General features: G+C 40.0%; 1 protein-coding gene across 1 annotated transcript in view; it reads left to right on the top strand.

The window, feature by feature from the left end:
• The window catches only part of PPARG (peroxisome proliferator-activated receptor gamma), a gene marked incomplete at its 3' end in the record, with an annotated part of 28,228 nt that extends 13,504 nt beyond the window's left edge, over positions 1-14,724 (top strand). Inside the window, exons 4-6 of the mRNA XM_009868543.1 lie at positions 1,348-1,486; positions 10,139-10,299; positions 14,274-14,724. Of these exons, the coding sequence (XP_009866845.1) occupies positions 1,348-1,486; positions 10,139-10,299; positions 14,274-14,724 (751 nt within the window). The remainder of the gene's footprint in view (positions 1-1,347; positions 1,487-10,138; positions 10,300-14,273) is intronic.
• Between the last annotated feature and the right edge of the window lie 287 nt (positions 14,725-15,011).

Here is a 15,011-nt window from a genome sequence, read left to right as displayed (position 1 = left end):
CTGAATAATCACTTGGTAAAATCGGAGATCTGCGCTTTTTAAAAAAAAAAAAAAAGTATCTCTTTAAGTACATTGCTCCACGCATACTTTATGACTTAAGTGGGAGTTTCTTAAAATGTAATTTGCTTTTTAAGTGATGTTACTGATCTATTTGGATTTTTTGTGCTTTTCTTCTACTTTTGTCAATTGTGTTTCATTTTTTTCCTGCTGTCTTGGAGGTCAGAATCCAAATTCACAGAACGCAGCAAAAGCAGACTTGTGCCCAACTCCAGTGCTCAATATTCTGAGCAATTTAAAATTCAGACTCTGTTACGCTGATTGATTACAGTTTCTTTCCTGAATTTAGGCATTTCTCAGTGACTTCAGGAAAGTCTAATGGTATCAAAGAATGCAACTTTCTGCTTTAAAACTCCACCATTTCTTTTTATGTCAAAGATAACTTAGTTTTTATAACACATAAAGGGCAAATTAATGGTGTAAAAACTGACCATCCTCTAGAATGAGAAAAGAAATGCCAGAGGCTGTAATTGCTAATAATTCATTGAGTTCAAAGAACAATGTTGCAGAGTTTATGAAATTCCCATCTTCCCTGTTTTCAATATCTTGAGGAATATAACTAATAGGAAGGACCCAATGCAGAGCTGAAATAAAATTTGTAGCACTGGATCAGGAACACACATAAAGCGATAAGTATGTGGTTGATCACTTAAATTACATAAATAAGAGTTGGCATTATGCTTTTATTGTTATTATTTGTTGTGAGGGGAAATTAATTGTTACAAGGAACAAATTATGGCAAATTTGCATATGCTTTATTAACTGATTAGGAGTGGTCTGAGGAAGCATCTTTAAACTGTAAGAAGACAGAATTGTGCATTTCCACAATGATTTCTCTCTTTATAAGACTTTCTAAGACTTCTGTGCAGTAATTTTCCTGTGTTTGGGACCATGCTTTTGGACTTTTCACCTGCCAACGTACTTTGTAAACTTCCAATATCCAAGCAATGGACATACATTAGAAAATAAAATAACCTAGAAAATAAAACCCGGGCATAAATATCGCAAAATTAGTTCAGCACTGTCTTTTAAACCCCATTGATTCCTACAACTTCCCCAGTTACTTGAGATTTTTACCCCTCAGTCGAACCAGTTGAAAATGGCTAATAAGATCAGAACAGGATAAGTAGACAGCATGATTGCATGAGCTTTGCTTCTTTTGAAAATCGGTCTAAAACAAAGTTAGGTTCAGAGTGTATACTGAAAGGTGCTTTTGTGTGTTTTGAGGAGTGAGACGATGTCACCGGCAGTTTCTTGCATCTTTTTCATACGCTTTTCTGTTTACTCCAGGGCTTTTTTCGAAGAACAATCAGATTAAAGCTGATTTATGACAGGTGTGATCTTAATTGCCGCATCCACAAGAAAAGCAGAAATAAATGTCAATACTGCAGATTTCAGAAATGCCTCGCCGTTGGGATGTCACATAATGGTAAGTGTGTGTTTTGAAAAAACAAAGTTTCTTCTGAGGAATAGCACAAAACATCAATATGGTTACTGAATGTGCTGCTTTAACACCTGCAGTCTTCTGTTGCTTTACTCTAGACGTTTTAGAAACAGGTATTGACCTGATTGCCTCTGAGGTTACATTCAATATCAAAACAGATAGGCAGAGATCTGCACTTACCGGTATCATAAATAACACATGCGTGTGGTTTGCTCTTCATCCTTCTCGCTTCATGCGCTGTCAGTTGTTCTTCCTGACATATTCCTAGTGTAATTGTTGCTTTTCAGTTCTTTGTCTTATTTTCTGACAAAACTCTTGCCTACTGTAGCTCACTATCCCTTTCCTGTCAGTGGAAAAAGTGTTATGAAAAATGGACTCGAGGATTTAGGGCAATTTATGGATAACAGCTTGAATTTGAGGCAGAGAACACTTATTGGGGACTGTTAGCATCACTAAGCCAACACTTCCTCATCGTAGAACATGACATACTTGAAATGAATGGGCCAAACCCTGCAACGTTTTAAAAAAAAAAAAAAAAAAAAGAAACAAAAACCCAGTCCTCCTCCTTCCTAGGGTACCCACATCTGGGCATGGGTTTGAAGTGCGGTAAGAGCAATGGGGTGTTTCTTAGCGTGCCTCTCATCCTCCAGCCTGGGTAGCTGTGATTCCTGTCTCATGGGCGCTCTCTGCCCTCTCCACTACTCAGGGGGGGCCAGCCCCTCCCGTGTGGGAGCTGGGAGCGGCGTTTCCCCTTCGAATATGCCGTGCCCTTGGATTGCAAAGGCGTTGGCAATTGCGGACGGTTCTGCGATGGCCTTCCTTCCAGGTGGTGTGCAGATAGCGTTAAGCGTCTCATGATACTGCTCTCTTGCATAGAATGGAGAAGAAAGTCCCTCTGAATTTTAAGATTAACGTATCAATTCATGTGGAAATACTTACTTACAAATGTTTGGACAGAAAGACATAATGAGGATTCTTTGCTGCCTTGCTTTGGCAAAGCTGAGTAAAAACAGGAATTAAATGTCATAACATAGAGACTTATGTAATTCTAGGGGTAAAGAATTGCAAACATGACTGGGAAAATAATTTCTCTGTGGTTTTTTTAGAACTTTCATTATTTTCAATATTAAAAAAAAGAGTGTACTGTCCCCAAGAGGAAAGCTTGACTGTGGTTTGCAAAGTTAATACATGCAGTGAATGTAAATTGCTATGGGAAATGTTTTGCTAATAGAAGATAGGGTTTTCAAGTTCCTGGGATGCAACAGTAACACTTAAAAATAAATCTAATTTTGAAATGCTACTGTGGATGTTTTTGTAGTAACTCGGGAGGTTTTGTTGTTATTGTTTTCAAGGTGCATGCCAAATTCTCTCATAACCTAGCAACACAGCTCCCGGTTATGTCAGTGGGAACCATGGTCAGTTCTACGAAAAAGCAGAAGGCCGAGATCATTCTCTCTGGCTAAGTAACATAAAGGGCCCGAAAACTATTTTTAAAACTAGCCTTTACCCCTCCTATTCAGCCACTGCCGAGGCAGGAGCTGTGACACCAGCAGGCCCTGGTTCTGGCCGTCAGGGCAAGCAGGAGGGCAGGGCCAAGCCGTTTGTCCCAGGGCTCGGAGGAATGCTTTTATTTGCTCTCGCCATGGGACACATATGTAAGTTCCTCCATTTAAGCAGTGACATTATCTGAATTTAAAATGCTTGGAATCAGAACGCAGACAGCAAATAGTAATTGAGGGTTCCAGTCTCTGACTGTCTTTGCATGGCTATATTATTGCAAAATGAACAGGGCACTTAGCAAAACAGAGAATGCCAGGAGACGCTTAGCAGCTTCAGCCCCATTTTTTCACGTATAAATGCTACGTACCACTTGGCTGAAGGTTCGAAAAGACAGTGGTGTTCTCATGCTTTGAATATTGTTTTCCTTTCCTTCTCTAGCTGCAGTGCTGCTCTGTGCTTAGCCCCTAACCCCTCAGATTGCATTCTGAAGTACCACTGCGCAGAAGCTTGGTTCTTTTCTTTTAGAAATTTCTTTACTGTTTTCTCCTCCACTAAAAGTATTACTTATACAAAACCAACTACTGTAATGGGCAAAAAAGGATACGTGGCAGTATGTCCTTATTATCAGTTCTAGGAGCCGTGAATTGCTCAATCTGGACACATCCATAATCTAGGCAATCAGAAAAGTAGAGTGCTGTACTGAATAGCCTGTAAGTAATCATAGTGACTTTGCCAAGCCATAAAATGTGGCGTAAGGATAAATCTTCCAGTTTTTCCACAGAAAGGCAAACAATATAATGTAGCATGTAGTGTCTTCCTATATCCACTATTGATTTTCTCTTACTGACTTTTGGAGAGTACTGTAAATGCAAGTAAATAAATAACTGCCAAAGGAAAGCGCGAGGGATGGTACGTTCCAGCTGGAGTCACGTGCCCAAACTTGCACAATCTTCTGTTACTGTGAAAGAAATTGCCATCTGAACCTTTTCCACCCTTGCGGCATGAGCAGCGAGCCGTATTTCCACACCTCTTGTCCCAGCTCGCTGGCGTGTCCCTGCCCTTCCCCGCCCCTACAGATCCTGCCTCGATCCCCTTCCCAGGCTCCCCGGAGTTGGGGTGAGCCTGTGGTGAGGGGAGACGGAGGAGAGAGAGAAGACAGGGTAGCAAGGAGGGTAAGATTAGGTGTTAGGAAGAAGTTCTTTATGCTGAGGGTGGTGAGACCCTGGCACAGGTTGCCCGGAGAGGTGCTGGAGGCTCCATCCCTGGAGGCATCCCAGGCCAGGCTGGATGGGCTCTGAGCAGCCGGACCCAGTGAAAGCTGTCCCTGCTCCCTGCAGGGGTTGGACCAGACGAGCTTTAAGGGTCCCTTCCAGCCCAACACGTTCTGTGATTCTGTCATAAGTGGTCTGGGGGAATAGAAGATGAGGCCGGGGTCGCAGGAGGGAGGTGGTGACAAAAGCAGGGAGGTATGTCACCCATCCTTGAAATTTCCCTCAACCCCTAGAAGTGCTGTGAGCTCTTATCTACCCTGTGCATGCCTCTTTTGCCTTTTGCCACCCTTAACCTCTGTAACTAGCACCAATCCCCCCTACTTCTCTCACCCAAAATCCCAGTTTCAGAACTCCTTCCAAACCTCCTGATGCCTGACCTCTCCTTGACTTTTGCCACAGTCCCCTGAAAATGGCAGGGACTGCTCCGGAAGGAAACTGCTAGACGAGTGCCACTAAATTGAATTTTGCCCCACATTTTGCCTGCAGTGCTAATAAACATTGAACAGATTCTGCTACAACTAGTATAATATTTTAAAAACACATTATAAACTTTAAAAAGAATGTTTGAAAGCTATCCTTTTGCCTATCAAATTATATGATAGGACTGTTGGATTCACAACTCTAATTTCATGTTGCTAAGGAATTGTTATATAAAAAATATACATTGGGACCCGATCACCTTTTGTTTAGTAAACTTTATTCTCCTAATTCTTGAATAACATCAGAAGTCTTCCAAGACACATGAGTTTGTGTTTAAAAGCGAGTCATGGAAGATCCACTGCTCTTAATCTATCCTAAAAACACTCCTTTACAAAGAAACGAACACATGTGGAAAAGATAGGTTGCTAATAAACACAGAAGCCGTATGAAAGTAAAGATGGAAAGCAAACTTCACCCTGAGCACAGGTTTCACACGCTAAACAGGAGAAGATACTACAAGATTCCTGAGGGATTTCGTTGTTGCCGAATTCTTTTCTGAAAATTCTATCATGATGGCAGGCGACAAGGTACACCCTGAGGATTGATATAGTCCAGAAAAGAGCCAGATCGCATTTCCATCCTTAGCGGAGTCCATTCACGTATGGTCCTGTCTGCTAAATGCAAACTCACTCACCCTCACCGCCGACTGGTGATCGTTAGGCCAGAGCTGGGCACTCTGGGCCGGTAGGAGAGAAACCCCTCCCCAGCGCTTCCTCCTGGCTTAGCGGATCCGCTCGTACGTTCTTTGGTACCGACGGGGAGTTGGGACTGATTTGACATTGATGCAGTGGCTTTCTGCGCTGTGAGGAAGCTTTGGTTGTTTTATCGAAACTGCGTTCCGAAAGCAGCGCGTGAGCGTTCAGGAATAGAAGTTTGTGCTTATGACCCACTTTAGCGTGTAACAACGTCTGTTCTAATTTCCTCTCAGAGGAATCCTGGCATTTTAACAGCATTTGCTATACTGTTGCCTTTAGCAGTAGTACTTATTTCTTCTGTTGCTCGTGAGGTTATTATTGTTGTTGTTATTTGTTCATTTGCACAGAAGAAATTTTAAATAATCAGTTTTTAAAAAAGTAACCAGGTATCTGATTGTTGTAGGACCAAAGAATGACTTGGGCTGGAAAGGATGTTAGAGATCATCTAATCCAGCCTCCGGAAGGGACCTTAAAAATAAGAAAAATAAGCATCATGAGGCCCCATGCCAAGCTTATGTAATTATTCCTTAAAAACATGTATCGATGCAGTTTAAAACATGTCTCATTTGATATAGTTTTCCTCCGCATTTTTGGGCTTTAAGTCCAAGATGGATTATACATAAGGGTGCTTGCATTCATAAAATTTAGCACAGTGAAGACAATACTCTGATTTAGCATTAAAGTTCACGGGATGGGGCTTGCCTGTATTATACAAATTCTCAAACACATGGAAACAAAAGATTGGATATGATTCCAACAAGATAAAAATATCAAAGTAATTAAAAATATTTGAGTTTTTCCTGCAGAGATCTCAAAGCGCTTTTCAGAAAAATAAGTATCACTATCACAAGCAAAAAGAAAATGAATGATAAATGGAAGAAGTCATCTACTCTAGAACTATTAACAGTAAATGAAATGTTAACAGTATGATAAACTCCAACACAATCTGTAAATTAATGCAAATAATTTTGTATTAGAAGGATGAGGGCTCGGAACATGTGCCTGCTTTGCAAAAGTAACTGAGGGTAGATGAGTGCACCAGAAACGTGATTCTGGAACACCCTTCGTCCACCTTATTTTCCATTAAAAAATAACCACGATGTAAGTTGTCATTTCTTTAAAAAACAAGCAAACAAAAAAAAATCCCAACAAGCAAACACACAAAAAAAAACCCCACAAAAAAACCCCCCAGGGCAATCACAAACTTTTAACAAAGAACCATCAATGATACGTTGTTTAACACCACCAAATTGCTAGCACGAATACTCTAATTTACTTTTCAAAGAGACTGTTGGACAGGAGACGGGAGTTGGCGCAGGAATCGGAGCGGGTTTTGCGTGGTGTGGTGGCGTTTTGTACTCGGACCTGAAAGTGTGCCTATTTTATTCTGGCAGCATCAGCGCCACACTGGCTAGAGACAATTATGTGGAAAACTGCCATAACTTTAATAAAGCAAGTATCTCCCTTGGTTCTGGCAAACTCACTTGAACAAAGCAAGTGCTAGTTTATTCACCCACGTACGAGTTTCTAGGCAGAGCTGCATTACCAGCCTTGTTTCTGTTCTTTAAAAGAATTATACAGGTAGCCAGTTACTCTCTAATGACAAAACAGCTCCTGTTTTGAAAATCCCTGAGCTTTTCAATAAAATCTCTATGTTAAGCAATTTTATTTCAGGAACAGGTGTTACAGCTGCTCTGTACACTGATATATCACTGAGAATGTCCCCATAGATATTCAATTAAAAGGTGGCTGGGGAAAAAAGAGAGTAAACTCTTAGGATGAGAATAAAATCTTAGGATGCTTAGAGAATGAGCCTGTAGAATTCACATCAGGCTGCTGAACTGTGTTCCATGGACAATATCGTAATGGCGCACAAGCAGGATTTATCCTAACAAACCGTTTTTCTGGCTCCCAGCACCTAGTTCCTGATACAACGATTGTGAAATCTCACAAAGGACAGGGTCCTTGAGAGTTTCTAAGTATTTCTTACTGTGTGTTAAGAAGCCTTCAGGTCATCATAACTTGCGCTCCACGTATTTCTGGAAGTGATCAGCACTTCATAGACACAGGCACAGATCTCCCTTCGTTCTTAACAGTCCTTTACAGGGGGCTCATGCTGGCCTTGCCTGCTGTCCAGATTCAAAGGCCCACTGCAATAGGCTGAGATGTTCTGCTAGACTTCGCTTAGGACGTCAGTTTGCAAATTCTTCTTTAAAAAAAGATGGTGAGGGCGAGTGATATTTCTTGACAAGAACTCAATCATGAGCATTAAAGTATCACAAGATTTTTTCCGTTGATGAAGCCATTGCAAAACACACATTTGAAAAGTGGACAGCTAAACATAATCCTACGAGTGTCACAAATTTAATATTAAATCTGAAACCAGGTTTAGTGAAGAACATAAGAGCTGCACTGTTCAATATGGACTTTCAGTTAACTTTTAACACTTTTTCTTAGCCATACTATTACTTTAACAACTTCTTGACCCCACATTTTAGTTGCTGTCCCTGCAACAGCTTCTTACAATATGTACGTAATAATATATTTCTGCTTTGTTATGTTGATGACACTTTGATTCTTTTTATTGAATCAATCCTTGAGTATTGGAAAAAAATAATCTGTAAATGCTATAAAATATTCTCAGTGAGTCTTCAATCGATTTACCTCATTAAATACCCATACTTCATTCGTTTTACGTCTTCCAGAATGTTTAAAATGCAGATATTAGTGTTGTGGGATTAATGTTACCAACATTCATACATTTTAAAAACAAAAACAACCTCAGAAGATTTTTCTTAACTACAAAAAAGAATTGTTAATAGTGAAAGAATCCATCTGAACTGCAAAATGAAAATACCGAGATGATCTTGATTCACAGTGTTTATGGAAACGTGTAGCTGAATGAAGCCCTGTGTAGTTATGCTGAATTTTTTCATCTTTCTATTTAGGTTCTGAACTCGTTAGAGGATGACCTCTGCTTTTGTTTGAGATCAGGGTTTTATCCCTCACATTAGCTGTGTTCATCCATTCACGTTACTTCTTTACAGAATGGAGGCAGGTTCTTTGAGCCATTAGAGTATGTCATATAAACTCATATGAACTTAATTTTTCTTTAAGTGTTTGGCTCTCCAAAGAAAGGAGGGCGGTGATCCATCCCTCCCTGAAAACTATTGTTAGTAGCCAGTGAAGAATACTTAGTGTTTCCTGTGAGAGAGAAAAAAATACGTGTGCTATGGTATATACCATCCAAAACAAGTATCGACTGGCAATTATTCAGAATTTCCCATACGAAAGAACTATAAGCAACAGACGTTTTTGTGGGGGAAGCAGAATATGTTAATTTCTATCTATTGAAACAGATTTCCTTTCGTGATAATTTTTATTCTGACATGTTAATTCTATGAATACCCAAGAAATATGAAATATACAGCATGCATTGTTCAGGGACCACATCTGCTGAAAGAGAAATTTAGTACAGTTGTAAAAATAAACAACCTGGTTTCTACAGCCATGAAATAAGAGAACTGACCAATAAATATAATATATGACAAATGGAATTTTTAATGTTTTCTGGCACAGTCATTTATTCTTGAAAAAAGATGTCATTTTTGTCCATCAGCACACTACAAGCAAACTCATAAAAGGAAAGTTGCTGGTCATTTCCAAAATAAATGTCCCTAGTATAATCATTCATATGTATGATCTTAAGAGCACTTTTACTTTATCTAGGGAAGACACTAATCGCTGAAAAAATATTTATAGTATTTCTATTTCCTCCCAAGGCCAAAATGCAAACCTTTATTTCTTCCTTCTGTTTTTTATTTGTTTTGATGCTCTTTTGTTCTGTTTTGGTTTCGTAAAAGAAAATAAATTTTGTTTACTGAAATATCAGATGATGAAGCAGTCTTGATCTTGATAGCTCATTTGAAATGTTTTCCAAGTCGGTCCCCATACGAATAAATAGAGTCTTGGATAGTAAGTAAAGTAGGTGTAAAGTAGGAGGTGTACAGCCTGCCTTACGTGGGTAGTGAGCCAACGTGACTGGGTAGAACCATCTCCCGTTCTTCCCTCCTGCACGCACAGAGTTACTGTGAGGAACTCAGCCTTTTCTGGCTTTTTTTAGTCCCTGCACGAGCTTCTTCGTCATTCCTGAATTCTTCTGGTAATGTTTCACAGCACTTGCTACATGAAGTTCTGTTGAACCATTTAGGAATTTATTCCTGCAAGGCATACGAGTGTTTTGTTTCTAAACAAGGGAAGAATCTGAGATCTTTATGGTGATTTGCCCAAAACAATACGAGGGTGAAGGGTGGTTCCTACCTTCAGCCAAGAGACTTTTAATATCTTAAGATTCTTCACATTTTGTTTAGATTGGAGGTAGAATCAGTGGTTTTGACCAACTCTCTCAGGTGAGCTGACCATAGCTTTGCATCTCTAAGCAAGATACTGTAATCTTACTGTTTGGGCACATAGATAATTTCCTCTTTGAGATCTGTTTGTTTACATTTCTTTAAAGCACTTCAGCTGTTTTGCCTATATTGCTGGAGAAAATCCTCTTTTTCTTACTTGCCTAAGTACGGTTTTAATAAAGACTTGAAGAGCTAATAACAAAAGGTGACATAAAAAGCTGTTCAAATACATTTTTTTTAGGTACAACTATAGCTGTAGTAACTGCTTGTCATCTTCTTCAGCCATCAGGTTTGGGCGAATGCCACAAGCGGAGAAGGAGAAGCTCTTGGCAGAGATTTCCAGCGACATCGACCAGTTAAACCCTGAATCTGCTGATCTACGAGCACTTGCCAAGCATTTGTATGACTCATACATAAAGTCCTTCCCCCTGACTAAAGCCAAGGCGAGGGCGATCTTGACAGGAAAGACGACAGACAAATCAGTTAGTTCCCTCTCTTGTTTTTTTTTCTCTTTTTCTTTCTTTTGAGTAAATGATTTACCACATTGACAACCCATCTTTTAAAAAAAAAACAACAAAACACAAAACTTTGCTGTTGGCAGTTACATATTTCAAGCTGTCTCTGAAACACAGGAAATGTTTTTAGATAGGATAAGTAAACATTATTTGAAAAAACTCCAAGTCCACCTAATAAAATACTTGAAACCAGTACAAGAATTTGAAGGTCATCTTAACCTTTTTGTATTCTTTTTTTTCCGTTTTCCTTCTCCTTCGCCAAAGGTTATCTTCCACGCTATCTGTTTAAGGTGGCTGTCTTGCTGTCAGCAACTGGTCGCTGCCCTATTTGAGCATCCCTATCGCAGCTTATTATCAGGACTAGCTGTACCCGAAGGAGGAATATTCCTTTTCCTAAGAGTCAGATGATTCCCAGCACCGACACCATCGCTCTGATCAGGATGCTCTGATGACTTCCTGCATTTAACTGGGTTATCTTCGATCAGATTAGCATCCTGCGTTGGTGCAGTTTGGATTTCAGGACAGCGTACAAGAAAAGCTTTGAAAAGTAAGGAGTAGAGATGTGTGTATTTGGGGGTTGCTTTGGAAACTTCGCTGACAACACGTAACAGTCTTCTGTATCAGTGAGGAGGATAAATAAGATCTGATAATTATGGTAGATTTTAAGTTTCGTCACTGTTTGAATAACTAAAGAGCGAAATGGTTTTCCACAACTTACAACCCTTGGTTTGATATATTTTTCTAGAATCATCGGCAGAAATTTTATTGTCAGGTCTACAATGGAGACCGTATTTTATTTTCTTTCATAATTTCAAAGACAGGAAAGAATTTGGTAGTTAAAATCGTAATTGAAATATTGTCCCTAATTTGGTTTTACCCCTCACATAAAAACCTCAGATATAGTGAACACTTGCAATTTGAGTAACTTTTCTTCATGAAGTATATAAAGTTTGAGCTAGAATAGCTTATTTATTCTGCAAAAAGCTGATACACCAAGTCCACTTGAGGGTCATCGCTTTTCCAAAGTCTTTTCACAGTTCCCTCTCTGTATCAGAAACACTGGAAACAGAGGAAACTGGGAAAGAATTAATACAGCAATTTAGTCTTTTTAAAGTGTGTTCTCAATAACCGTGCACCTGCAGAAGTGCTGTGTATAATTACAGATTTTGTTTACTCCATTTTAACCTAAACTCAGGAGACCTGCTCCTTTTTTTCCCTGCAGCTGCCCGCTGAGCTCTCTCTAGAGGACGACAGAGGTTTGGGCAGGGCTACCTATGGCGCTCTCATCTTCACTTTTTCCAGGCGTGTGTTTAGAACTCAGGGACGTTTGTCTCTGAGGTCCCAAGTGCACGCGCAGCTCCTGCTCTTGTTCTTTAGGGTTCCGCGGAGCCGCTGTTGAAATCGACTGGCGAGTGGTTTGCTGCTCTGCTGCGCTGGGTATTTCACTAAAGTCTGGGCTCGTGCAACTTGGTTGTGTCTGAAGATGACGCTCAGGCGGTACTCGTGCAGTAAATGTACAGTGTGCCATCAATGGTGTTCTCCTGCGTTTTAAACCTTTGCCAGGCTAGAATATGGCAGCAAAACAATAGATGCAGAATTCAGTTTTTCATTGCTACAAATTATGAAGTCTTTAAAAAAGTCACGCTGCAAGAGTGACAGTATGTAATGGTTACAACTTCTGTGTTATCTGCGCTGTAATGGACTTTGTGCTTTGGAACACTGGTCTGTTTACTATGGGCATAGTTTAAATTTACGTTGGTTTTTAATTGCTATATCATCCGCTTTAAGTGACAGTGATTGGGTAGGCTAAGTGTGTCAAAACTGAAATGTCTAACTTAGCCTCTTCTGGGATATACAGTGCTCCTTTAATGTAAGATTCTCCTCACAAAGTTCATCTGAGTCTTCATATTAAAAATGTCTTTAGCTATTTTGTCTTTAGCGATTCTTGATTTTCATCTTCCAATGTCAGGAGGCCAGTGGCGTAGTATAGTCTTCCTAAAGCACATGTACATGCACAGAATAGATGACTTTTTCCTTGTACTTTATGCTCCCCCTCAATTTTGTCTAGAAGGCAAAGGACTAGTACTAAAGGACTAGTACTAAATCATGCATTTAAAAAGCCTCCTCTGCAGTCTTGTTATTCCACATGTGTATGTGCAGATATGTATAAAATGTTGATGTTTTCTGCTGCCAAAATAGCATTAAGTCTTGAAAAATACCTTATCCCCCTGGCTTTTCTCCGTGCGGTGTGTTTATTTTTTCAGTTTCACACCAAAATCCTAGTGCAAGTGGAAGAACTCGTGTCAGAGCTCACGCTCTCTTGAAGTGAACCTCCTGGTCTGGAGCGCTCTTTGCCCGTGGTTACTGCACAAGTGCCAGCACACATTTCATTGGTCGTGCAAGCAGCAGGATATTAATTGAACTAAACCATTTTAAAAGCTGAAATCCTCTCGTGCGGATAACTGTTATTTCAGTTCAGGGACAGACCTCTGTTTTCTGAGCAGCTGTATCAATTAAAGACAAAGCTGTCGGCTATCGTCCCTCCCTCCCTCTCCAGTGGCAGCGGTTGGAGCTTTGTGTTCTGGAAGAGGAGACCGAACACTTTCACAGTCTCCATCTGCAGAACTCGGGGAGGTGGGAGCAGTAACCTCTAGCTGGTGGGAAGTGCTAAGCATCTGTGGACCGGATCCTCTTCAGACTCTAAAGAAAATAGCTGCTTGCTTTTTATTTTTTTGTTTTCCAATTTTAAAAATCCCGTGAGAATTTAGCGCTGTATACACTTCAAAGCTGCTTTAATCAAATAGGAATAGAATTGTAAGAGTTTTCGGAGGCTGGTGCTGCTGGAGAGGACTGCTGCCTTCATATAGGAAGGCTTGGGATCTTTCTGAGTCTGTTCTGCAGCATGTAGTGACTATAAATCCCAGAGGGTGAGCACCCATATGAATAAGGCATGAGAACCTGTAATCGTGAAGGATGTTCACAGGCCTGTTGGTATCAGAAGTTGATTCAGTGCGGCAATGAGCTATTTAGTTGTTTATGCCTTGAGAAAAGTAATTTCAAGTAAGCCCCACTTCTTTAAAACCAGGAGCTGCTTCTGCATATTCTGAAACAGATTTTTCCCGATCTTAATGAAAGTTTTCCTGGCACAGCTTTTTTCTCCTCTGCTCTCACAATTGATTTAGTCCAGTTGAGTTTGTTTCACAGTCAGACTCATAGCTGTGTTCCGCATTGTGCAACTCTTGTCCTTGGTGTTTTCTTTCCTGTTGACAAGTTGTTCGAGTTTGAAGTTTCTATTACTGCCAGCCTTTTCTAGGAGGATAGAACTTGAAAATTAGGACAGTATATGAAGTAATAAAAGTGTGAATATACGCTGTCTTTCTACAAATAAAGATGTTGTATTATTGGGAGTGCAAACATGTCACGGTACACTAGATTCTATTTTATAGAAGCGACTGAAGTTCAGGTAAAAAGAGTAACTTTTGCATCTTTTGTTAATAAGCTTTCCAAATGCTGACTTCTGGTATTACAGAACTTGTGTCAAAGAAACAAACGAACAAAAAAGGCTAAAATCATGGATAATTTAAAACAGTGCTTCTTACTCCCTCCCCCCAATTATTAAGAAAAAATATCAGCCAAAGCCCTATTTTTTGAATGTAGATTCACAGAATATGTGAGAAGTCCTTAAGACCTCCTTGTCCTCTCTGTAAACCATTTCAATGTTGTCAGGATATTTACTTTAATAGGTTTATGAAGTTTTAACTCTTTTGGGTCAACTGCCCTTGACACATTCCTCATAGATTTCAAATGAGTTACACCTCTGGACACTAGTTCGGTTTCTCAGGAGTCAAATGTTCACAACAAGGGCCTTTCAAAGTAAATCGTCTTTTCCTTTTCTGTTTTAGCCATTCGTTATTTATGACATGAACTCTTTAATGATGGGAGAAGATCAGATCAAGTGCAAGCACGTGTCACCGCTGCAGGAGGAGAACAAAGAGGTCGCAATTCGCATTTTCCAGCGATGCCAGTTTCGCTCAGTGGAAGCGGTGCAGGAGATTACAGAATTTGCCAAGAACATTCCAGGTTTTGTGAATCTTGACCTGAATGATCAAGTAACTCTCCTGAAATATGGGGTCCATGAGATCATATACACTCTCCTGGCTTCTCTGATGAATAAAGATGGAGTTCTCGTATCCGATGGACAAGGATTCATGACGCGGGAGTTTCTGAAGAGCCTGAGAAAACCTTTTTGTGACTTTATGGAACCCAAGTTTGAGTTTGCTGTGAAGTTCAATGCACTGGAATTAGATGACAGTGACCTGGCGATATTTATAGCTGTCATTATACTAAGTGGAGGTAAGTGCTGTCTTGTTTAACATGGTATTTTATATAATAGAATTGACCCTTTCAATTCCTGTCCAAACAGGGAAGTGCTTAGCACTACAGGATTGGGGTCAGATTATTTGCACATAGTGCTTTGTTAATTTTCAGCTTATCTGATGCTGTTTGCCCTTTTTTTCAGTTTCAGGCAGAAACTGAAAACATAAATGACCTGATAGTAATGACGGTGCTGGAAATGCCTGCTGAATCAGCAGTTTGTGCAGTTAGAAGACAAAATCATAGAATCATAGAATCACAGAACA

The sequence above is a fragment of the Apaloderma vittatum genome, unplaced genomic scaffold, assembly GCF_000703405.1.
Source record: "Apaloderma vittatum isolate BGI_N311 unplaced genomic scaffold, ASM70340v1 scaffold34024, whole genome shotgun sequence".
Taxonomy (NCBI): Eukaryota; Metazoa; Chordata; class Aves; order Trogoniformes; family Trogonidae; genus Apaloderma; species Apaloderma vittatum.
The sequence above is the reverse complement of the archived record's forward strand: the minus strand, read 5'-3'. Positions and strand labels throughout refer to the sequence as shown.